The sequence below is a fragment of the Pleurodeles waltl genome, chromosome 3_1 (genome assembly GCF_031143425.1).
Source record: "Pleurodeles waltl isolate 20211129_DDA chromosome 3_1, aPleWal1.hap1.20221129, whole genome shotgun sequence".
In the NCBI taxonomy this organism is placed as follows: Eukaryota; Metazoa; Chordata; class Amphibia; order Caudata; family Salamandridae; genus Pleurodeles; species Pleurodeles waltl.
In genome coordinates, this window is record NC_090440.1 from 541,698,141 (window position 1) to 541,724,541 (window position 26,401).

At 47.2% G+C, this 26,401-nt stretch overlaps 1 protein-coding gene across 1 annotated transcript in view; it reads right to left on the reverse strand.

The window, feature by feature from the left end:
• Positions 1-26,401, reverse strand: part of SMAD3 (SMAD family member 3) — a 419,114-nt gene that overhangs the window by 67,217 nt on the left and 325,496 nt on the right. Inside the window, exon 7 of the mRNA XM_069222869.1 lies at positions 12,869-13,006. Coding sequence (XP_069078970.1) covers positions 12,869-13,006 — 138 coding nt within the window. The remainder of the gene's footprint in view (positions 1-12,868; positions 13,007-26,401) is intronic.

The following is a 26,401-nucleotide window of genomic DNA, read 5'->3' on the forward strand; positions in this document are numbered from 1 at the left end:
CATACTTTCCATGCCATGAACTCTCTGTCTCCGCCACCTCAATGAATTCGGAGAGTTTGCCCCTGATTTTCTCAAGCACCTAGGACTGGGAATGTTCTAACACCTTGAATTTCACCTAAAAGTAGGACATGTGGGACCATAGGTCCTTCAGGACCCCATTTTGCTTAGCTATGCACCTTCCTCCAATCGTAGCCTTGAAGACCTCCCAAACTCACCCGTACTATCAAGGTCAAAGTCTTCCAGGATTTCAGACTTCAGCTATTCAGCAAAGACATCATGAAGCAGTGTTTCCACACCTAGTCACCAGTGTGCACCCCAGAGGGGCTGTGGCATCCAGACTGGCAAGGTGGAGGAGAATCGGCGAGTGGTCAGAAAAGGTCCTGGCCAGATGCTGCACCATACGCACCCAGGTTCCAACACCCGTTGATACCAGCAAGCAGTCTAACCTTGCCCACATGCGATGCACAGCAGAGTAGAAAGTACCCTTCAAAGCATGCAGGACTTTGTCTCCAAACATCTAATAGGTCATGGTTCTCCATGATGGCTTGCAAGTGGGCAGCTGCCACCTATCTTCTTCTCTCCGTGGTGCGAGAGCTGTTACCCTCTCCTGCAGCACACAATTGAAGACTCTGTTCTGTATCAAAGAATGAGGTTTGGTAAAAATGATTTACACATGGATTGTCATAGAGCGCATGGCCATCTATATTAGGCCCATAACAATTCATAATAGTGAGTCGTGCAAAACCTAGCCTGCATCAGACCACAGCAAATCTCCCCTGCTCATCCTGTAGGGGGCCCAATAACTGGAACGGTGTGCCCCTGTTTATCAGGATAGTCAATCCATGGGCATAGAAAGAAATACAATGAGTTTATACAGTGCAGCACCCATCACTTAGCAAAACTGCAACCTCCACAGCCCTCCCCACCCTTCTTGGGAGAAATATATTTTTCGCGGTAGGACCACTTGTATATGATGCCAGGCTACATATGCCAGCATCTGATGTATCTTCTGGGGGTTGTTAAGCCAAGGTCATGCGTGAGAGTCAGCCCCCGATCCGACACAATGCATAAGGAATTCTTCAAAGGAAACAGCAAGGCGTGTGCTTATGTGATGCATTTACCTGCCTACAGGGTATAGAAATAGCTTGGGATGTGATGTATAATGTACAGGTTATCTCCCCCACCACTCTAATCCACCCACACAGACAGCCCAAACCTGTCAGAAAAGAGCCTATTCCCATTTTCACAATACAACCAAACAGAAACTACTTTGCAATGGGTAGCCAAAAGATCGATACACCAAAATCGGAGGGTGCAACCTGTGGGTGCAACCATAAGAACCAGCCGAAACCTGCGCCCGTACCCCAAGTAGAACTGAGGAGGTCAGAGGACATGGGATTACAACGGAACTTATTGTCACATTTAGATCCTGAATGTTTCACAACGCTCAACCAAGGACTGCCCTGAGCAGGGGTCAGAATGTTGCCTCAGAGCCCTCATGGGCCCCCCAAAAATGAACTGAGGAAGAAACCTGAGAAAGCTGTGAGACAAACGAGATCCCAGGAGCCAGGCACGAGCCCGCAACCTCCTCCCACATGGTGGAGGTGAAGCTGAAGCGTTTTGAGATAAATACTATGAGCTGCCAGAGAGGCGAAGAACCAGGCCCTAAGTGTCTTGTCAGAGCAGTCCTCACTTAGCAGCTCCTTTAAGAACTCAGACTCATGTTGTGGTGACTAGAAAATCTGATGTTTTCCCTGATGGGTGACATTCAAGCGTGTGAAGTAGAGCATCCCATACAGAATGTCTGCCTTGAGAAGTTGGTGTTTTACTGTGGAGAACCTATGCATGGCACCCTGCACAGTAATAGCGAAATGCGGGAATAGGGAAATATTATAGCTGTCAAATTCACTGTTGCACTTGTTTGTAGCACACCAGAAGCAGAGCTATCTCTAAGCCAAAGACTGTAATAAGAAGCCACTGCACATATTCCTCAATCTTGCCTGTATTGGAAGATCCCAGGATGCTTGTAATGTGAATGCCATTTTTTTCTCTGTTTAATATTGAACCTACGCTGCCAGTGTATGCTCTGCCGCCGAGATGAATTGTTCTGCTTCTACCAGCCTGCTGTCATGCTTCTCCAGCTTCCAGGAGATGGAGCCCATTCGAGCGTTGAGGGTGTCCATTGTTTTGTTAACTGAGATGAGGCATTGATACCTAGCCGTGAAGAGTCAAAACATGTCCACATTTCTGGTGTCAGAAATTAGTAGAGGGTTGTGAGCACTCGAGAAACCACCTTCTTCCACTGCTGGTTTGGCCCCCTAGCTAGCTTCAAACTGAAATTTCTGCTGGTGGCCCCCTTCTTCCCCCACTGTTGGAGTGGTGGCTGGAGCAAGGACTATGTAGGCAGTGCACTCGTCAGAGTGTCCTAGTCACCAAAGTGGACGCAGACGAGCTACAAGTTTAGGGTCACTCTTCCTGCAGTGTCAGCATAATAGAACCTGGGCAGATCTCCCCCAGCAGAGCAGCTCACACACACACAGACACCAATCACTCCACAGAGTCCGGCTTCACCCCCAATATGGAAACCTATGAGAGGCACGAGCAGACTCAAAGGATCACAAGATCCCCCAAGCCATCCAGAGGGTCCGCCAGAATGCCACAGACCCCACCCAATAACTCACAATCAGCCAAAACGACCATACGACAAGGCTCCCTCAAAAGTCCCTCAAGGATCCCACCAGGGCAAAAAGTTCCACCTGAGTAACGGCCCAGAGGGTAGGTGGGGGGGGGGGGGGGGGGGGGGGGGGGCGGGCAAGTACCACTCACCCCAGACCCACTGGAAAGTACTGGATCAGCAGACACCCCCTCCCCAACAATGGGGCGAGCATCCGGCCTGCTCCAGTCACTGAACGAGCCCTGCCTCCAACACTGCCCCAGGACCTCTGTTCATAGCAGCTGCCACAATCCACACAGTAGGCCTGGCAGCAAGTTCATCAGGCAGTTTCAGGGATGCCACTCACAGCAGTTTGCCCACCCGATCTCCTTTCAGACTGCTGTCGCTCTCACTTAGGGCTCACAGTCATCATCTTGCCACCACAGAAAGCGGCCACAACTGCCAGGCTGCTCCATGCTGCACAGGAGACAACCTCATGAGCAGCTCTTGCGGAGGGGGACTACTCCAGAATAGGACATTAGTTTCTAGGCATTTTTCCAGTGGATAGAGGCAGATCCTGTCAGATGGTGGCCTCTGGTCGCAGGAGCCTCATGGGAGTGTGGCCATCTTGCGTGTCGGTTCTCTGGTGCCCACTCAGCCAGATCTTTTGTGCTTTCAACAAGAGAAGCTTCAACCTTGTGCCTCTCTATTTGCTTATATAAAGCATTGTTGTGGTGTCTCAATTAAAATGCTTGTCGTCCGATGTAAGAAAAACTTTAAGAGTGCAAGATTGAGGTCATTGAGATCCAAACAGTTGAGAGATGAAAGCTTTCCTGGTCTACCTAAGGGTCTTGCATTGTTAACTGTTCCAGATGCGCTCAACACCCCTTAAAAGATGAATCTGTGACAATCTTTTATGACAGCGTTACTTGCTGGAAGGACACTCCTTGGAGGTATTCTGTTGTAGGCACGGCCATGTGAGGGAACGGAAGTCCCATTGACTTACATGTGGCTATCTTATTACATTTAATAAGTGATAACTTGTGATTGGGAGCAGGTGGAAATATGTTTAGTACTCAGTTGCTGTTATGATTATTGACTTCCACTCTTCCCGGTGTTGAGATACTGCCCTCTACCTTCCCCCACTGGAGTAGCTAACAAGGAAGGAGGGTTTTATATGGGTCATGATAATTTTGGCCTTGCTGCTGGTGATGTTTTAGCTGGTATGACCACTGAGAATTCCTGCCAGACAGTGAGACAAAGGGAACTGGGGTGTAGGCAGAATGGGCCACCTGCCTGGATGTTTGGGGGTGGAGGTGTTCTCTGCCCACTTAAAGTTCAAAGGGTTGCCTCCAGCACACTCAAAGGAATCTGACACTAGTGTTTTGTCACCCCAGACTTCCTGAAGCCTTGATGGGAAAAGGAAGAACTAGAACCAAATGTGGGGGTAGCATATGGAATCCCCTCACTTCAAATGCTGGCACCAGGTATAAATATTGGACCTCCAGAGTCACTCTTAAGTACACTCCTGGACCTTTGAGGAACAAGGCAGTCCTTCCTCTGTAATGTTCAGAGGACTGTCCTGCTGCTTGAGGTCTGTGCTGCTCTCTGAAGAGAATGGACCTGCTCTCTTCATCCCAGGCTACCTCAGCGAATCCAAGGGTCAGCTGGCTGACCTCCTGTCTGAGCTACAGGGACACAACAAGCTCAAGAGGCCTCCTTGCAACTGCCAAGCTGACCGGCTGCACTGGACCTGCCTGAGCCCTGCTGGCCTCTGCTAGAGTGCGTCCCTGATTCCCATGAATGCGCCTCCCCTGGTCCTGGACCCTCGATTGGCATCATAGCGCACTCCTATCAGAAAAGGTGAATACCTGAAGTTATGGTATCATCACAAACACGAATGGGCTTGTTCATGTTGAGATTCTTTTCGCCCACAATTACCTCCAACATGAAACTCTGATGAACCAGACTATTTGGGTAATAGCGAAAGCCAGTGACAACCGACAACACGAGAACTGCACTTTGTGCTACAGCAATGACGGCCTTAGATGACAGCCAACGCGAAGCTCTAGCAACGACCGTCTGCAATGTTTAACTGGATCATCACACTTCAGTGACGACAGTCTGTGACACCTGGTCAGCTCTACGCTCTACAGCAATGACCATCTACGATGCTCACTATGGTCCTCGCGGCCTCTTCCACCGTAAACAGAACTCTCCACGCCGGACTTTCAGAAGGTAACTTTTTTAAGTTGGACTAACCTGTTCCCTGTATCTGGCCCAAGCTCTATAGCTGTCAGGCTGAACTTGTGACTTTCCCCCGGTCTAGCATGACAAAATCATCATAAGTGGCACTTTGTGCTTTTAGGTGCTATGTTCACTTAAAACCTTGAAACTGCATATCTCCCTGATTGGATTTTTGTCATTCTGGTAAGATTTTATTAATTAAAATGTACTTTCTTTTTGTAAACTGGTTTGGGATTTTTCTTGTGTTGTGCTTTCACTTTATTACTGTTTACGTTCTGCACAAATGCTTTACGCTTTGCCTCGAAGTAAAGTCTGACTGCTTTGTGCGAAGTAAACAAAGAGTTACACACAGGTTAATTCAGTGACTTTTTTGTTTACCCTGACAAGGATTGTGGTTGTTTTTGCTTGAGTGGGACTTCCACTGCCCTCAACCATTAACCCCAATTTCTCACAGTCATACTCTCCACTAGACCTACCAACTTCAGCGGCTTCACTTCATCCTTGATTTTAAGCATCTCCTCCTCAGTGTGTTGACCAAACAAGGCCGATTTACACAAGGTGAGGGTCATTATTTTCAGCTCAATGTCAGGCTTTAAGAGGAACACTGACAGTTGCTAGTCGCAGTTAATTCAGCTGAGTCTACCTCAGCGCTAATACCTTGGTTCAAGACCAAGGCGCCTTCCTTTACCATCTCCTCGAAGTCTTGCTGCCTGTGTTGACAGAGATCATCAATGAAGAATGTAATTCCTTCCCAAGTTTCATCAAAAATATCTCCGTAGGAGAGCAGTAGTAGCACTTGTGTTCTTTAAAGCTGAAGTGATGGTTCTTTTAGCTTTCCTGCCTCTAGTGTGTATAGGATTACTTTCCCTCTCTAGAGGAGCACATGTCTTTGGGGCCAAAACACGTTGTCTCCTGGCGGAAGTTGCTATAATGGAATATGCTCTGTTTCAGATTTCAAAAAGTTAGCACCTTGCTGAGACAGTCTGTATTATCTGAGGAGCCATGGAGTTGCTGCCTTAATTGCTGCTGGAGTGAGGAACATCTCCTTCACAATCTCTAGAAGACCTGGAACTAAGGGATAAAAAGGTCTTGGAGTTGCCCTCAGTTGTAGAGGATCCATAACCACTGACACCACGGGTTGTAGATTCTCCAACGGAAGTTCTATTTTTATAGCATCCCTCGCAAGAAGTTCATTAAAAGTGGTGACGACATCCACTGGAGACACAAGAAGGAGATACAGCTGGAGATGTAGAAACGTATGATGATACTAAATTATCTGAACACAAATGAGCTGCGACCTGGTTGATTTGTGTCTCCTATGCCTCTCTGGAGTATCTAATGACCTGGTTCTACACCAAGGTGAGGGTGAAACCGATGTTTTTACTGATGATTTTACTGTTTGCTGGGGGGCAGATCCTTACTTTTCATCAGAGAGACATGGAGGTAGGCCTTAAAACCAGCTGTGGTTTGGGAGGCAACTCCAGGGGCTTAATGGAAACGGTTGTGGGCACTCAGGGGCAATAGTAGGCCCTATGAACATAAAGGAACTAGTCTTGGGTCATCAAGCTTGAGTCACAGTCTTTTCGTGTTGGAGAAACTGATGACACTGAGAACTTCAGTCAGCATCGAGTTAGGTGATGTCGAGAGATGTGGTGATTCAAGCCTTGCAAAATGTAAAGGCAGCATTTAGTGTATTGAATGTTTCAACATTGCAAGTAGTGATTGTGAATGTGCCCAGGAGATCTGCAATGGCAAGGGAGAGAGTGTCATCGTCATTCTGTAATGTCTGGACGCAAAATATTTTTGATGGCGATGATGTGTCTAAGTCAGTAATAAGTCAGACTCAGATGGAGAGCATCTTGGGGTCAAAACCTTTATAAGAAATGTTGTTCTCTCAGACGTCGACCGAGAATGTTGTCAAAAGATGGCATTAATGACTTTCATTTCTATTCAACCTTCTTTCTTTAGATCTCCTACTGGGAGTCTTTTCCAGTTGCTGAATCTTTTTCTGAAGCTGTTAAGCAAGAGGATTTATTAGCCATCTTATTCTTCAAATTTCTACTCCTCAGCCCCTGGTCCTGTAATTTCACTCATATTCTGATGACGTCATGTCCCAGAGGACATTTGTAGGGGAAATTCACATTCTTTAATTGACTGCACGGGTGGATGACATACCACACATAATTTGTGTGATTCAGTAGCTTATTTTTTTCTCCCATAGCAAGTGCATTTGACAAACAAGGAAGGCATTTCTGACAGAAAATTCTATCAAAATCAGAAACAGTAGCTTTGCTTGGCAGTAAGATGTAAATCCAAAGTGAAACTTTTGCCAATGCATAGCACATCTTAAGGCAGAGTACTGTCCATTGATAGATGGTTTGTTTCTACACTGCCATGACCTCCTTCACTGCAGAGAACCACACAAAGAAATAACCATTCACAAGATGATCTTTGGTACAATCAATATAAAATTTGAGTGCTCTCTGGGTCCAAACGATAGACTTTCTCTTCCTTTTTTTAGGGATAAGGTGGAGTAAATAAGGTTGGAAATGTGATAACTTATACAACATGAAAAGATGTCATCTTCAATAGGGATGCAGTGTGTCCTTAACACGATTTTGTATGGAGAAAAAAAAAGGTGGTATAGGAAGGCTTAACCGACAAAACATGAAGTTCACTCATCCAGCGTAAAGATGTTATTAGAACCAGGAAGGCTGCTTTTAAGGTGAGTAGACACAATGACCAACTGTACATTGGTTCAAACATGGTACACATCAGGGCCCCTCCCTGCTCTGCTTGTTGCAGTACCACATAGGCGTGGGGTGTTGTTCAAGAGAACCTGCACCACTGTCCACTCGGTGGGTGGGCAGGGGGCCAGACCAAGTGAATCACCTGCAGCTCCAGTAAACTGATGTGGAGGAAGGACTCCTTCAGAAAGCAGGTCGTGGGTTCTTCACCTCTCCCAGATGGTCCAGAAGTGATGTATCTGTCACCACTGTCAACTCTGCTCGGGATAAGGAGAGGAGTCTGCTGCTGAAACCTGGATTTAATCTGACAGTATCTCCAGGTACTAAACCCACTGTTGCTTCAGATCCCACAGCAGAGCCTGCATATGCCATTAGGCATGGCTGTCAAGCAGGATGCAGGAGGCTAGTAGGCAAACAAGCCTCACTGCCACTCTCATGGACACCCAGGACAGAGGTTGAAACATCAGGAGCATAGCCCTGGTCCTGGACTTGATTGTCCAGAAGAAAGTCACAAAAGTGCATCATATCAATGGGTCCGATGAAAGGGAGCCTCTGTGGAGGAGTCCGGTGTGACTTCGGCTGGTTGATTGAGAACACAGCATTGTTCAGAGGTTCACTGTCATCTGGAGGAGGTCTGTGACCAACTGTGGTGAGCCTGCCTTTAACAACCAGTTATCGAGGTAAGAGAAGACCGGAACCTCTGACCTTCGAAGATGGGCAGCAACCACTACCATCACCTTGGTGAACACCTGAGGGGCTCACGTGAGGCCAAAAGGGGGCATAGCAAACTGAAATTGCCAATGACCAATCTTGAACCACAGGTAGCATCTGTGGGCCTGCAGGGCGAGGGTTTAGTAATAAAGTCAAATACAACAATTCAGTCTAGAGGACTCAGGGCACAATGAACGTGGGCCAGGGAGAGCTTTTTGAATTTGTCTATATGCAGAAAGGTGTTGAAAGGGCAAAGATACAGGATAGGGTGGAGGCTTCCATCCCTACTTTCATGTCCAGCATCCTCCCTACAGCTCCTCTGGCCTGTTGTCTGTTGGGCCTATAGTCCAGACCTCGAAAGGGCTAAGAGAGCTGTTGTATGGGCAGTGGAGCCTGGCACTGCGGATACACCAAGCCTTAGCATTTCTCTGAAAAGGGCAAAGTTTTGGGAGGATTGTCTGACTGAAGCTGAAAGGGCCAAAGAATGTGCCATAGCTTGGCTCTCCTTAAAATGCTCTAGTCCACCTTTTCACAAAACAGGCAGGAGCCGAGAAAGGCATGTTCATTAAGGACACCTAGACATCCCTGGAGAAGCCTGCGTACCTCATCCATGCATGGCGACAGAGCACCACACCCATTCATGTAGCCTTTCCCAAATAATTTATGGTGTCTACGCCTGAATGGATGACAAATTTGGCTGCATCCCGACCAGCCTGAATGGTCTGAGCTAGGGAGGCAAGGAAGTCTTCTGGGACCATTGGTAAGATTTCACCAACCATGTTCCAATGAGCATGGGTGTAGCAGCAGAGCAGGCAAGCTTGCATTAACTAACTTCAAAGCAAGGTTGGAGGACAAGAACATTCGCTTGCCAAAGATATTCACACGTTTTGACTTCCTGTCAGGAGTAGTGGCTGGCGAAGCATTCGTGTTTACTCTACTGGTGGGCACCTGTACCACCAAGCGCTCTGGGGTTGTATCCGGAGTCAGGAAACCTGGGTCACCTGGGGTCAGTCTATGGCGATGGGAGACTTGTAGGTTAACTGGGGGACCAGAACATGGCTATCAAGTGTCTTCCAACGTGTCAGTAAGGGCTTTGTTGAAGGTAAGAGGTTCAGTCAGTGCCTGGTCAGGCTGCAGAACCTGTCAGCACCTTCATTTTGACCTCCACAGTTGGGAAGGGGATGTTGAGTACCTCACCAGCCCTCCTATTTACAGTAGCAAAGGATGTATTTCTTCTGTTTCTAGTCCAGAGTAGAAAACCAATCCAGTATCAGCTGAGGTGTCTAGCCCACTGGAATCCTGTAAGTCCATGTAGCAACCGTTGTTGTCATAGGATGATAGTAACCATAAATTGAGGCAAACTCTTGCCCACCCCCAACTCCATATCTGGCTCGGTCTGAGTCGGAGTCAAAAAGCTGGTGTAGAATCTGTGCATAGTTATGGGGAAGTGGAAACGTGTCTGAGGTTGAAGGACGCTGGTGTAAGCTATGGCACATCAATATCTGGGCATGGTCTCAGTAGAAGCAAAGCCGGCTTGGAGCTGGACACCACAATGGTTCCTCCTCCAGGATCACCTTTGCTGGCACCTACATTATTTGGGCCAAAACAAAGTTTAATACAGAGCTCAAAACCAGTAGTGATGCGGTCACAAAACCAGAAGCGAGTTAAAGAGGTATACATGGAGCCGACAGCAAATGTGTAGGCAGTAACTTGAATGGAGGTTCCTGTGTTTCCTTGGGGCCGAAAGTGCGAAAGAGGGAGCGGAGGGTGCCAAAGATGTGCAGAATGGTCTCTTGAAAGCTCTGACTTGCTGCAATGGGGCAGATGGACCCAGAAACGTGGGGTATAATGATGCCCTGGAGCCTTTTCTAGGTATCGAGAGTGGCGGGAAGGTGCCCGAGTTCCGCTAGGACTTCCAATGCTTCTTCTTTAGCTTACCAATAGACTTGGAAAAAAAGAACACCTTTGGGAGATGTTCTGTGCTCTTGACTTCATCTTGGAGCAGTACCAGTGTAGCACTGCAGTCTTGTGTAGCTTTTTGGATTCATCGCAGGCCTTAGAGTTGCATATCAACCACAGACACCGCACGCACATCTATTGGGGTTCTATCACAGACAACTGTTTGTGACAGTCCTTACAAGGTTTAAACCCTTTATAGGGTGATATTACTTGCGTAGCGGAAACTTTGTTAAGAAAAGTGGCGCCCCCCGAGTCTGCACCTGAACGTGAGGAAAGAAAGAAAATGACATCAGTGCGCATGGATGGCACTAATATGTGGCTCCATTAGTCACTTCCAGAGCGGAAATGTATTGGTGAAAGTGCAGGAGCACTGCTTTTCAGTTTTCCAAATCAAGTCTGGTGCCTGGGGGAAGATTGGAATCAACAGGAAGAAGTATCCATCAGTAGTTTTGGTTATCATTTATGTGTATGTATTTTGTATGAAAAGTGCTCTTGGAAAAGAGTAGGTCATTTTACATGTGTTCAAGTATGCATTAAGATTTAGGCAAAGTTGATAATCCCAGGAACACATCACACTGACACCACAATAATTTGAATGGCCAGTGTACAATTTATCCCTTTAGTCACTGAATTTCTAAAAAAACTAAAACAAAACAAAACTTCACAAATAACTTTGTGACTTTAAAAGAGTTCTGCATTATTGCCCAGCATTGGAGGAGATATTCAGAACATAGGCCCTCATTATGACATTGGCGGTAACTGACGCCCACCGTCACAGCGACAGCCGCCATCATACCGCCGCCGTGGCTACCAGCCGTCCACGCGTATTATGACCATCAACGGTATTCCGCCAGAAGGTTGGCGGAATACCGCCAACGGTCATGGCGACGGACGGCGGTAAGGTGGCGCTGCTGTCAGCAGCACCGCCATGCCTGCAAAACACTGCCAACCGTATCATGGGCAACGAGACGGCCTGGCGGTGTTTTGCTGGCGAACGCTGCTGCTGACAGCAGCGCTGCGTCCCGTCTCCAGCCGGACGACCCCCTGCAAGCAGGTAAGTCGGGTTCTCCCGGGAGAGGGGGTGGGAGGTGTTGTGTGTGTGTGGGGGTGTGTTTGGTGTGTATGTTTTGGTATGCGGGTGTGAGTCGCGTTGAATGAGTGTGTGAATGACCGAATTTGAGTGTCTGTGTCTGTTGTGTATAGTGAATGCAAGTATGTTGGTGTGTGTGGCGGTGTTTGGGTATCTATGTGTATGCGTGTGTACATGTGTGTATATGGGTGCGCGTGTGGGTGTGTAAATGTGTGGGGGGCAGGAGGGGGAGGGTAGGGGAGGAGTTTGGGGATTGGAGGGGGGGGGGGTGGAGACCCCTATCAGTGCCAGGGAAGGGATTCCATGGCACTGATAGTGCCTACCGCCATGGTTTTGTGGCGGTAAGATTGGCACGAAAACCATGGCGGTAAGCCGGGTCGTAATCCCGAGGGTGGGATTGGGACAGCCCCCGGGCTGGAGACTGAAGTCTCCAGCCCAGCGGCTGTTACCACCTTGGAGGTTGGTGTGTTAAAGTGACTGTCTGTGGTGGTGGTTACCGCCGTGGTCATAATCCCTTTTTTTTTTTTTTTTTACCACCGGCCTTTTCATAGTATTAACGCCGCTTTAACACTGACCGCCAGGGTCATAATGAGGGCCTTAATCTCAGCATGATGCCTTGCTAAATAATCCAGATGTTGGAAGGCTCTCAATTTCTGACTGAATTGTATTAAAGCTATTCATTAAATGTAAAGGTTCTCCTTAACAACCAGGGAAATGGAGCATGCTGCCTGGAAAGTGATGTAGTCCATGCTACCTCTCCATAACATTTAAACTCATGCAGCCTGGTTCACTGCAGCATCGGCTGCTTTCAGAGACATATACCTTAAATTAAATTTGTAAGGTGGCAACCTGTACTACTTTTGTCGGGCCATGATGGTCTTGCCATATGATGGATGCCAAGCTGCCACCATTCCCACCACGAATCAAGACGGAATACCCTATTTCTGGCATGTAATATTATGTACAAGTACTGCATATAATAATCTTAGTCCAGTCCCTCAATTCCATCCTGGACATAACAATCATGTGCTCACAACCAGAGAAGTCAGGGACTTGAGTGAAGAAAGTAGAGTTGATATAGTAAGGGGTATGCAGGAATGCCGGCGGAATCTGCCATTAAAACGATTTTTATTTAAGCAATTCACTTGATTTAGGCTCATACAATGATTTGAATGCCCCTTGGGTGTTACTGAACCAGTTGAAAAACTATAAGAAATATTATTAAGATGACAAGTGCAAACTAGAGGAATTATTGTCTCTATACATCTACTAAACAAACATGCAGGGCTAAAGTAATTTAACATTTTCACTAAACTTTATTTGTACTTTAAAAAAGGAATTGGGGTTTAAGATGCGACAAAGTAAACAGATATACTGAAAAAGAATCCTGCTTGCAATTGTTCATACATTTTTCACAAAATTGAGAACTCAATAAAAGGTGTTTTGCGTAATCTGAGTTACCTGGAGGAATCTTACAGACGGTTGCTGGATGCCAGCCATATCGTTGGTTACAGTTTGGAGACTGAACAAAAATAGCACTGTCACTGAGGCACTCAGCAAACACTTCCCCACCAATGTAATACAGCCGCACTCCTCGTCCTAGGAATATAGTAGAGATTCAGATTACAAGTAAATTAATTTTAGATGAAACTCTTGAATCCACATTTTAATTATGATTTTGTTTTTTTGCATAAGACTATATACACATCACAAGTGGTTTAACTACTCCGAAGGAGGAAAAATAATAAATCAGAGCTATGACCTTGGGATCAACTTATGATCGAAGTTGCAGTGTGAGCAGTTAACATATGAAAGCATGAATAGATGACATAACTATACCTTTATAGTGAATGCTACTTTGCGTCCACTCGTCAAGATGCTCCTATTCCCAACAAAAGTTTATTTTATCACTCAGTGATTGAATTGGGAAACTGTTTAAGAGAAACTGTACAAAGCTGGCACCATATGTATGGTCATGCCCTCTTCTCATGCTCTCTTCCTCCATGCAGGTTTCAACTTGAGGTCTCTCAAAGCATATTGGTGTAATGACCTAATCAATATCACTGTAATTGGTGGCATAGAGCCTTGGACTACAAGTAGTCGATTGAACACAAAAGTATGATAGCCCAACTTCCTGACTTGCTGGTAGATTTCTTAGCTGAGGAAGAATATAAAGGATGAGAAAAAGGAGCACTAACAGTCAATGTATTTCTCAAGACACCGTGGCCAAACTTCGGGGGTCATTCTGAGTCTGGCGGGCGGCGGAGGCCGCCCGCCAGACTTCCCCCCCTCCAAAATACCGCTCCGTGGTCGAAAGACCGCTGAGGGTATTTTGGCTTTTGCACTGGGCTGGCGGGCGACCGCCAAAAGGCCGCCCGCCAGCCCAGTGCAAAAAACCCTTCCCACGAGGACGCCGGCTCAGAATTGAGCCGGCGGAGTGGGAAGGTGCGACGGGTGCTGTTGCACCCGTCGCGATAGGGCAGCGGAAAACCGGCGGGAGACCGCCGGTTTTCCCTTTCTGACCGCGGCCAAACCGCCGCGGTCAGAATGCCCTGCGGGGCACCGCCATCCTGTTGGCGGTGCTCCCGCCGACCCTGGCTCCGGCGGTCCGTGACCGCCGGGGTCAGAATCACCCTCTTCATGTTACCACTAGAGGATGCATAATTTGCATGAGACTGAAACCCTTCCGCAATCAGGCAGAATTGAAAGGCTGAGGGTTCCAGATGTTTCTGGGCCATTCAAGCTTCATCCATGTAAGTGGTTCCACATGTCGGGCTGCTATTCACCCAACTATACCTGGCAGAGCCTTGTGATCTGATGTCTGATAGTTAGTTCTAGACTGTTCAGGTCCATTTATCCATCCTGCTTTTTAAGGACCGGTGTGCCCATGGCTCCAAACTGTACAATGTGCCGCCGCTTCCAACTGTTAAGGCTTCTGGTCTTGGTAGTGTCAAAATCCTCTGAATTTGGCCAGGTGGTCCACAGCTGGAATCATAATAGTGCTTCATAGGGTTGACCAGATACATTCTCCCGTATAAATATGTTTACATTTAAAACAGCTTGCTTGCCCCTAACCTTTCAACTAGTAATAAATTCCATGTAGGGTACAGTTCCTTCTTTTGACTGGTAATGACAATGTGGGACTGGGCCATTCATTTGGAAGATTTTCCTTCTGGTGGCCTGCACAGCAAGGGAGCTCTGTCTAAAGGGCAGAGACACCGGACATATGCCTTCATACTCCTTAAAAGGCAGAACTCAGCTGATTGTCTGCAATTCCATCATTAAGGCCTGTGATCTGACAGAAGGACAACTCCTGACATAAATTCCGTCAATTGTGACAAAACTAGGAGGCACTTGTCAGTGGCAGTTATAGTACAAAGCATTTGCAGAAAATTGAAAGAATTGAGGAGTTCAGAGTGACCAGGGCCATTATTGTTTGTGAAGAAAATGGAACCCTTGCACCAGCTGGATTGGTGAAATATATGGAGGAAATCTTATTCCAAGGGAAGCCAACTGGACTCTTTGGAACAAGCAAGGCAAGAGTGGTGGGCTTGAGCTTCCCTCTGATGTGCCTCTTCTTGGTAATGGGAATTAGTTAGAGAATGAGGAATCACTAGAGTAGGCTAGTGATGAAAGGGAGACTTACCTTGATGGTCTGGTAGGCCCTGTCCAGCTTGAAGGAAGGTTGTGGGGTAGATGTTACTATTCGTTGGACTTCTGAAACTTGCTCATGATGGTTTCTACGTAATACTGCAGGAGTACCTAATCCACAGAGCAATCAAACTCAATATTTACTTTGAGAAAAATGTCAACGTTATTGTTCACTGTGTCCTGCCTCATGTCCAAATATATCGGCACTGCTAGGTTTGTAAGTTCTAGTTTGGAGAAAAAAGTAGTTTGATTTGCTGAAGAGAGTTCCATTTTGCAAACTCACAAAGATAATTCATAGATCAAACCTCACGACTAAAGAGAAAAGAATGAGATTCTCGGTTTGCAATTACATGACTCGTGAACTGGGAGAAGTAATTCAGCAACAAGATACTGCAAACATTTTTAAAGAGCCAATGGAAGAGAAAACTGCACACAGCTTAACTTCAGATGACGAGTGAAGGGCGAGTGCACACCCAAGAAGGATGGAAAATGCCCTCACTACCCTAAAAAACGGATTCGAAAACAGAGTGCAGTTTGTGAAGCGGAGTCTGGTTTGTGTAACTAGGCTGATATCTTATTAAGTGTCAAAATCTGTTCATAAACATTGCCCAAACTAAACATATTCAAATAAACTGACTGACCAAACTACCACCATATGATGACGAGTGTCATCATTAGTGGTTTATGAACTAGAGAACCCAGTTTATGAACCAAAATAATAAGTTACTTACCTTAGGTAAAACTCTGTCCAGACATGTCGTTCTGTTGGATTACTTGTAATTCCACAGGGGGAGGGGAAATAAAATCTGCGAGGAGGGCGAGTGAAAGGCAGGCTCTTTCATCTAAGCCACCGTATCTCACTAGGTTCCCCGACAAGGTGGTTCTCAGAACTCGTGCTTCTTTCCTCACCAAGGTGGTGACCACATTTCACCTGGGTCAGAACATCACCCTGCTCACCTTCTTTGCTCCACCACATCCCTCTATGGAAGAGGAGCGACTTCTCTGACTGGAGCCAAAATGAGCGTTGCCATTCTACCTTGACTGCAAAAGAGTTCCGGGTGGATGACCAACTCTTTGTGGGGTATGTGGGAGCAATGAAAGGTCGGGCAGTGCAGAAGTGAACCATTTTGCCCTGGGTTGTTCTCTGCATGAAGATCTGCTACACACTGGCCAAGAAGCAGCCCTCTCGAGGGCTCATTCTACTAGGGGCAAGGCTGTTACCACTGGGCCAGCATGGGGTGTTCCATTCCTGGATATCTATCAGGCAGCAACATGGGCGTCCTTGCACACGTTGGCCTGGAAAATTATGTCCGGAGAGACGGACATTTTGCCCCTTTGGTCCTACAGGACTTTTTACTGTATGTAGATTTATCCACAGCCCACCACCAGGGGGTTATGGCTTGAGTATCTATTCAAAGGTAAGCAATCTGCAGCTAGAAGCCTCTATCAGATGAACAAGTTACTTACCTTCGGTAACGCATTATTGCAAGAGACTCCTATCTAGCTACAGATTCTTTACACCCACCCATGCCTCCCCACTACGCGGATATGTCTAGTAGGATCAGGGATTGTCCCTTTCAGGGCCCTAGTTTTTTGCACAGACGAACTGTTAGTTCTAGCCATGGTTCTGCGCTTCTGGCGTGGAAGTTTGTGGAAAAAGAGCTGACATATGCGCACCTGGGTGGTGCCCCTACAGGCGACCCTGAAGTCACAGATGGCTCCAATGATGCTGACGACGACACGCGGATCCAAACGACGCCACCCCATGGCGCGAAGGGTATTGCTCAGCAAAAAAATCCAGATTCCAAGCGGACGCCAGGAAATTCAAAGGTAAGGAATCTGCAGCTAGAAGTCTCTATCAGATCTTACCTTTGTAGATGCTTGCAACTTGATAACCTCAGAACGTGTGTTTGATGTTTGCCACCGGTGCAAGGCAACAAGGGTAGCCAGAAATAGCAGTTATATAAATTTTGCTCAATCGTTCTGGGGTTAAGTAAAGTGTGGTGCTGTGGTGCAAAATGTTGTTTTGAATGTACTGAAATCTGGCCTTACATAAAATCTTATGGGGGTGAGAGAGCAGTCTATCTCATTACTTCTGAGTAAATACATGGCCAGGCTCCACCTCTTATTATGTATGCTGTTCAGCTAGAGGAGTTGACGGTCTGCATAGGATATGGTATTGCGTGAGACATTCAAGGTCCTACAAAATTGTTAAAGTTTATTAGGGTGTTTGAACAAGGCAGGTTTGGGTAGAAAAACGTACTGATCTCTTGTTTATTTAAGAACGCCACCTCGGACAGGTACCAGCAAACCAACCAACAGATGGGCCACTGGAGTTGCACCAGCAGATACTAGTGTTCATTGTCTGGGGTGGCAAGTCCTCCACAGACAATGAGAAGCTTCAGCTTGGATACAGCAACCTCACACTGTTCACTGTTCCAAATCAAATTTCCCCCATCATGCCACCAAAGGTGTGGAAGATGATTCTGGGTACATGGAGGAGCAGTTTAGAGAAGTAATACAGTGACCTCTGCAACATCACCATCTTGGTGAGGGCCACCTGGCCTGGGACCGTCCAATGTAGGGATTTCCAACATGGGTTCGGTGGCCTGTATGAGGTAACTGCCCTCAGTAAGTTCCCATTGAGATGGTCCTTATTTGAGTAATATATATTGATAACATGGTATTTGAAGGTGAGCTCTCTGATTTAACCAGATGCACATCTACTACTATGTTGTGCCTGGCGTATTTGGAGCTCAGTGAAACAGTTTAGTTTTTCACCAGTTACCACGAATGCCACAAGCCATCCTGAACAGGCCCAGCATCTGCGCCACAGCTGATACCCCCTATGCAGATGTTCTTGGTGTACACTAGCACACTGTCAGTGTATAGGAAACTACACAAATCTCATTGTTCATGGGATGCCCGGCTGTCGACCCAGCCGACGAGGCTGAAGAGCCAAGGGCTCTATCGCGAATGCAATGAACACAAGTGAGTGTGGTCACCCTTGTTGTAAGCCTCTGTTTATGGAGAAAGAGTGCGAAATGAGCTGACCTCCTCTCACTCTGGCTGATGACTGCAAATACAGCAGCCTAATTAATTGCATTATTTTGTTACGGTGTTCTATCCTTTGTGAACACATAACCCCCAACAGAGCATATCAAATGCTTTTTAAGTCTAAAACTAAGCAGGTAGCTAAGAACCACCTTAGCAGCCTCTCTTCCAGCAGGCTATGTAAGCGACATATTAAGGGATGTAGACTTGCTGACAATGAAACCATTTTGTTTTGGATGAGCCAACCTAGGCATAGCAATCATCTGCTCCATTACTAGAATTTTACTTAGGATCTTGTAGTCATTGTTAAGGATCACTAACGATGTATAAGAGGCGAATTCCAAATGTCGGCTTACCACCTTAGGTAAGGAAACTAAAAGAGCCTCACACATGGAGGGAGACATCACCCCTTTGTGTAACAATGATTTATAGAATTCTGTCAATTTCGGAACCAGCAGGTCTACGTAGGTATGGTAAAGCGCAATTTGAATGCCATCCAGGCCAGGAGATTTGAACAACACAAAGTCTCCAACTGCCACTCAAATCTCCTTTTCTGTGATTGGGCCTCCAAGGAATCCAGATACTAAGCAGATATCCTGAGGCGAGATAACCAAACTAGGAAATTGGTGAAGTGAAGTGCAAGAAAGAGGGCTCTGGGCAATACAATGCACAATAGTGGGAGTAGAAAGCATTATGGATACCTGCCTGCAATCGAACTATGCTGTCCAGGGTGAACCAGATAACAGAAATAGGGGTTTGGGCTGTATCTGGTTTAATCAACCAAGTGAGTAAGTGACCACATTTATTGTCCTCACTGCGTGACTTTGTAAGGTGATTTTTTAAAATATATGCATGAGAGTGATTTAATCAGTTGCAAATGACGCTCCATAGCAGCTAGCAGCACAGTTTTGGCTGTGCTATAAGAAAGTACAGCCCGCTCTGAAATTCTGAGGCGTTGTTCAAGTTATTCTAACTCCTGACAAACAAGTTACTTACCTTCGTTAACGCTTTTTCTGGTGGATACACTAACTACCTGTGGATTCCTCACCTTATGAATTCGATCCTTGCGCCAGCATCTGACGGAAAGTCTTCTTCCTAGCTGTCTACGTCGACGAGGACGTCATAATGGCACGGCTCCACGTGACTCCGTCTGACGTCAACGTGCCAATAAGAGGTCCTCGTCGGCGTACTGACGTCAGTTTCACCTCACTTTTTTCGGGCCTTTACGGCTAGCAGGTGTAAACCGACCATGAAAACTGAAATATATAAATATATACAAACACAAAAATCTAGTCTATTGAAACCATATATTCACATTATCACCTCAAATACATGAATATACCAAAATATATAGACAGATATATACAAATATAAATATAAGAAGAAATATTAATCCAACAACTGCAAGATAAGAGTGTAACCAGGCAGGCAACGGGGAGGCGGGAGGGACCGTGAGGAATCCACAGGTAGTTAGTGTATCCACCACAAAAAGTGTTACCGAAGGTAAGTAACTTGTTCTTCTGATGGATACAACTACCTGTGGATTCCTCACCTTATGAATGGAGTCCCAAGCAGTACCGCACTCGGTGGTGGGTGTCCGCCTGATTACACTAAGAAATCCTGCAATACTGAGCGAGCAAAATGACCGTCCCTCCTCATTTCAGAGTCTAAACAATAATGTTTCACGAAAGTATGGAGGGACGCCCAAGTTGCCGCTTTACATACGTCTATGAACGGAACTCCTCTCGCTAGGGCCGAAGATGCAGACTTAGCCCTAGTAGAGTGGGCCCTGATACCTTCAGGAGGGACTTTTTTCACCAGAGAGTAACAAATCTTAACACACAAGATGACCCACCTGGAGAGTGTTCTTTTCTGGACCGCTCTGCCCTTTCGCTGTCCAGCATACCCAACAAACAATTGATCATCTAAGCGAAAGTCCTTAGTTCTCTCTAGGTAAAAACTCAGGGCCCTCTTAGGGTCCAACCTATGGAGCCTCTCTTCCTCTTTAGACGGGTGGGGAGGAGGGTAAAACGCGGGCAGAGTGATAGTTTGCCCTATATGAAAAGGGGTGACAACTTTCGGCAGAAAAGCATCCCTGGTTTTTAGAACCACTTCATCAGGGAAAAACATGGTAAAGGGAGGCTTGACGGAAAGTGCCTGAAGCTCTCCAATCCTCCTGGCAGAAGTGATTGCTATTAAGAAAACGGTCTTAAAGACTAAAAATCTCAATGGACATGAATGCATGGGCTCGGAAGGCGAACCCATTAAGAATGTCAGAACAAGATTCAAGTCCCACTGAAAGGGAGTAGGAGGAAATCTATTCACCAAACTCTTAAGGAACCTGTTTACAACTGGAGACTTAAATAAAGATGGCTGGTCCGGAAGGCAAAGAAACGCCGACAGAGCCGCCAAATAACCCTTAACAGTAGCTATCGCACAACCTTTCTTAGCCAGACTAAGAGCAAACAAAAGTACATCTGAAAGGTGGGCTTTCAAGGGATCTTTTTGGTTCTCTCCACACCAAAGCACAAATTTTGCCCACCTACCGGCATAAATCAATTTAGTGGAGTGTCGCCTGGACGATAGTATAACATCCACTACATCCGGTGGGAGAGAAAAGAAACTCAGGTTGCCCAGTTCAATCTCCAGGCATGAAGGTGCAGGCTCTGGAGGTGGGGGTGTAGAACCTGCCCCTGCAACTGCGAGAGGAGGTCTGCCCTAAGCGGGAGACGGAGCGGAGGGCACTGAGAGAGTTGAAGCAGGTCTGTATACCATACCCTTCTCGGCCAGTCCGGTGCTACCAAGATGACTTGGGCCCGGTCTTGACGAATCTTCCTCAAAACCTGAGGAATAAAGGGTATGGGGGTAAACGCGTAAAGCAACTGGCCGCTCCAGGACATCTGAAACGCGTCCTCCAATGCCCCTTGCATCGGATACTGGAGGCTGCAGAACAACGGGCAATGCGCGTTCTCCCGAGTGGCGAATAAATCCACCTGAGGAGTACCCCACACCCCGAAGATGTGGAGGACTAGATCCGGATGGAGACGCCACTCGTGATCCAATGAGAAGTGACGACTGAGACCGTCTGCTCGTACATTCAGAACCCCGGCCAAATGATTTGCTATTAAGCAAATCTGATGGTCCTGAGCCCAGGACCAGAGTCGCAGGGCTTCTCTGCAGAGAAGGTACGACCCTACTCCTCCCTGCTTGTTTATATACCACATCGCAGTAGTGTTGTCCGTCAGGATTTGAACTGACTGACCGTGAAGGGAAGGGAGGAAGGCCTTGAGCGCCAAACGTACTGCCCGCAATTCCAACAGATTGATATGCAACATCTGTTCCGCTGGAGACCAAAGACCCTTGATCTCCAGGTCCCCCAGATGAGCTCCCCACCCTAGAGTGGAAGCATCCGAAATCACTGTGGCCAGTGGAGGAGGCAGTGAAAACGTTTTTCCTTGGGAAAGGTTGCCGTCCTCTGCCCACCAGAGAAGATCCGCCACAGCGTCATTGGAGATCTTTATTGAATCCCTGAGATCCCCTTGTGCTGGAACCACTGTCTGCGGAGGCACCACTGAAGAGCCCTCATATGCCAGCGAGCATGAGTGACCAACAGAATGCAAGAAGCAAACAGACCTAGCAGGCGTAAGACCTTGAGGACTGGAACTGCCGCTCCAATTTGAAACAATGGAATCAGCGCCTGAATGTCCCGAACCCGCTGAGGCGGGGGTAGGCCCGAAACATTGCTGTGTCCAGTACTGCCCCTATGAACAGGAGGCATTGAGAGGGCTCTAGGTGAGATTTGGGCACATTTACAGAAAAACCCAGATCGAACAACAACTGGGTTGTCATTCGCAGATGAGACAACACAAGCTCTGGAGACTTGGCTTTGATCAACCAATCGTCCAGGTAGGGAAAAACTGCTACCTCCCTCCTTCTGAGATGTGCTGCAACAACTGACATCACCTTCGTGAAAACCCGAGGTGCTGAAGTAAGTCCAAAAAGAAGGACAGCAAACTGATAGTGTTATAATCCGACCACAAAACAGAGATACTTCCTGTGCAACTTGATTATGGGAACATGAAAGTACGCGTCCTGCAAGTCGACAGACACCATACAGTCTCCTTCGTTCAACGCCAATAGCACCTGCGCTAGGGTCAGCATTTAGAATTTTTCCTGCTTGAGGAACAAATTCAAAATCCTCAAGTCTAGGATCGGCTGCAACCGACCGTCCACTTTAGGAATCAGGAAATATCTTGAATGACACCCCTGACCCCTTTCCTACAACGGCACCAACTCTATAGCGCCCTTTGCCAACATGGTGACAACCTCCTGTTGCAACAACAGAAGATGGTCTTTTGAACAAAATGAGGGACAGGGGGAAAGGGAGGAGGGAACTCCTGAAAGGGGAGAGCATAGCCCTTTTCTACAATTCCTAGCACCCACGAGTCTGTTGTAATTGACCTCCATTTCTGCAGAAAAAGACTCAATCTTCCCCCTACAGGAGAAGTATGGATGATAAAGTGGGGAAAACTAGGACTTCTAGCCCTACCCCTACCCCGCCCTCTAAAGGCACGATAGGGTGGATTGGCAGGTTGCTGGGCGTAAGACTGTGACCTTCGAAAGGCAGAGCCTCGAATGAACCCCCGGAACCTACGAAACGGTCTATAAGGCGTTGTAGTAGAGGTCTGTAATCCCAGAGACTTAGCTGTAGCCCGACAGTCCTTAAACGGTTCAAGGGCAGAGTCTGCCTTGTCCCCAAAAAGCTTTTCCCCGTCAAATGGAAGGTCCATTAAGGTGGATTGCACGTCTGATGAGAAACCAGAGGACCTTAACCAGGCATGCCTCCTTGTAGCCACTGATGTTCCCATGGCCCTGGCAACGGAATCCGAGGTATCCAGGCCAGATTGTATAATCTGATGTGTAGCAGCTTGAGCATCCAAGAAAAGGGACCCAAACAGTTTCTGCATCTCCTGTGGCAGATCCCTCGCCATTTCCTTGGCAGAATCCATTAGGGCATGGATTTATCTGCCTAGCACACAGGTGGAATTAGTAGCTTTAAGGGCTATGCTGCAAGATGAAAAAATCTTCTTTGAAGACTGCTCCATCCTCTTGGATTCCCTATCAGTCGGAACTCCCGGGAATGTTCCAGGGGCAGTCTTTGCAGAACATGACACCTGAACTACCAAGCTCTCCGGAGTCGGATGACGAGACAGAAGAACGAGTTACTTACCTTCGGTAACGACTTTTCTGGTGGATACATTAGCTACCTGTGGATTCCTCACCTCATGAATACTCCCATGGCGCCAGCATTCGACGGAAATCTTCTTACTAGTCTCTGCACGTCGACGAGGACGTCACTGTCTCGCACGCGACGCCGTCTGACGTCATACAGGCAATAAGAGGTCCTCGACGACGTGCAGACGTCAGTACCAATCATTTTTTACGTGCATGAGAACAACCAGGCAATGCAATGAAAGAGCAAGGCAACATCCATTATATTGTAAAATACACCACATTGTATGAATAACTGTAAATCTTTTTATGTACATATATATATATATATATATATATATATATAAAAAACTCTCTCTTTTAAAATATATACACACACCAAGTATATACATAAAGATATATACACTTATACACATATATATATATAAATATATTATATATATACATCTATTGCACCCTCAAGGACCAAGAGGAGCGCACTCAAGGATTACTTGGCAAGACCATAAAGGCAACGGGGAGGCGGGTGGGACCGTGAGGAATCCACAGGTAGCTAATGTATCCACCAGAAAAGTCGTTACCGAAGGTAAGTAACTCGTTCTTCTGATGGATACAACTACCTGTGGATTCCTCACCTCATGAATAGAGTCCCAAAGCAGTACCACGCCCGGCGGTGGGTGCCTAAATGGTCAAACCAAGAAATCCTGCAGCACTGACCGTGCAAAATGGCCGTCCCTTCTAACCTCAGAATCTAAACAGTAATGTTTTGCAAAAGTGTGAAGGGACGACCAAGTTGCGGCCTTGCAGATGTCGACCACAGGAACACCTCTGGCTAAGGCCGAAGTGGCCGACTTAGCTCTGGTGGAATGAGCTCTAATGCCCTCAGGAGGATCCTTCTTTGCCAAAGAGTAACATATTTTAATGCAAAGAACAACCCACCTGGATAGTGTTCTCTTGTGGACTGCCTTTCCTCTCCTCTTGCCCACGTATCCAATAAACAGCTGATCCTCCAGCCTGAAATCCCTTGTTCTATCGATAAAGAAGCTCAACGCTCTCTTTGGGTCCAGACGGTGCAGTCTTTCTTCCTCTTTGGAAGGATGAGGCGGAGGATAGAACGTGGACAAAGTAATTGCCTGAGCCAAATGGAAGGGTGAAACAACCTTCGGGAGGAAAGCAGCCTTGGTCCTCAACACCACCTTATCCCCATAAAAAGTTGTATAAGGGGGTTTTACTGATAAGGCCTGCAACTCACTCACTCTCCTTGCTGATGTTATAGCTATCAGGAAGACTGTTTTTAAAACCAAATACCTCAAGGGGCAAGAATGCATAGGTTCAAAAGGGGACCCCATAAGGAAAGTCAGGACTAAGGACAAATCCCATTGCGGCATAACGAATGGCTTTGGAGGATATTGATTTAGAAGACCTTTCAAGAATCTGATAACAATAGGGGATTTAAATAAAGATGGTTGGTCTGGAAGACATATGAAGGCTGACAAGGCCGATAAATAACCTTTAATGGTAGCCACTACACAACCTTTTTGCGCCAGAGATAGAGCAAAAGACAAAATGTCCGATAGATGAGCATGTAAGGGATCAATCTGCCTCTCTCCACACCACGCAACAAATTTAGACCACCTATTAGCGTAGATAGATTTAGTGGAGTGTCGCCTGGCCGCTAATATAACATCCACTACCTCAGGCGGGAGAGAGAAGGAACTCAGGTTGCCCCGTTCAATCTCCAGGCATGTAGGTGCAGACTCTGGAGGTTGGGGTGTAGAACCTGCCCCTGCGACTGTGAGAGGAGGTCTGCCCTGAAAGGGAGACGGAGCGGCGGGCACGTTGAGAGTTGGAGAAGGTCGGAGTACCACACCCTCCTTGGCCAATCCGGAGCTATTAAGATTACTAGAGCCCGGTCTTGGCGAATCTTCCTCAATACTCGAGGAATCAAGGGTATGGGAGGAAACGCGTAAAGCAACTGGCCGCACCAGGTCATTTGAAACGCGTCCCCCAACGCTTCCTGCATCGGATACTGAAGGCTGCAGAAAAACGGACAATGCGCGTTCTCCCGAGTGGCGAACAGATCTACCCGAGGAAACCCCCACTTCTGGAAGATTAAACGGACTTGATCTGGATGGAGACGCCACTCGTGGTCTGCCGAGAAGTGGCGACAGACTGTCCGCACGCACGTTCAAAACTCCGGCCAGATGGTTTGCTATCAAGCAAATCCGATGGTCCTTTGCCCAGGACCATAGTCGAAGAGCTTCTCTGCAGAGAAGGTACGACCCCACTCCTCCCTGCTTGTTTATGTACCACATCGTGGTAGTATTGTCCGTTAGGACCTGTACCGACTGACCACGAAGGGAAGGAGGAAGGCCTTGAGAGCCAGACGTACAGCCCGTAACTCTAACAGATTGATGTGAAAAATCTGTTCCTCTGGAGACCAAAGACCTTGGATCTACAGATCCCCCAGATGAGCTCCCCACCCTAGAGTGGAAGCATCCGTTATGACTGTTGTCACTGGTGGCGACTGCTGGAACGGCTTTCCTTGTGAAAGATTGTTGCTTGCAATCCACCACTTCAAATCCACAGCAGCATCTCTGGAGATCTTGACAGTACCCTCTAGATCCCCTCTGTGTTGAGACCACTGCCTTCGGAGGCACCACTGAAGAGCCCTCATGTGCCAGCGAGCATGCGTGACCAACAGAATGCAGGAGGCAAAAAGACCGAGCAGACGAAGGACCTTGAGGACTGGAACTACCGCTCCATTTCGAAACATTGGAACCAAATCCTGAATATCTTGAATCCGCTGAGGCGGAGGAAAGGCCCGACCCAATGTTGTATCCAGTACTGCCCCTATGAACAGGAGGCGCTGAGAGGGCTCTAGGTGAGATTTGGGCTCGTTCACCGAAAAGCCCAGGTCGAACAACAACTGGGTTGTTGACTGCAGATGACGCAACACAAGCTCCGGGGACTTGGCTTTGATTAACCAATCGTCCAAGTAAGGGAATACTGCTATCCCCTTCCTTCTGAGCTCTGCCGCAACCACCGACATCACCTTCG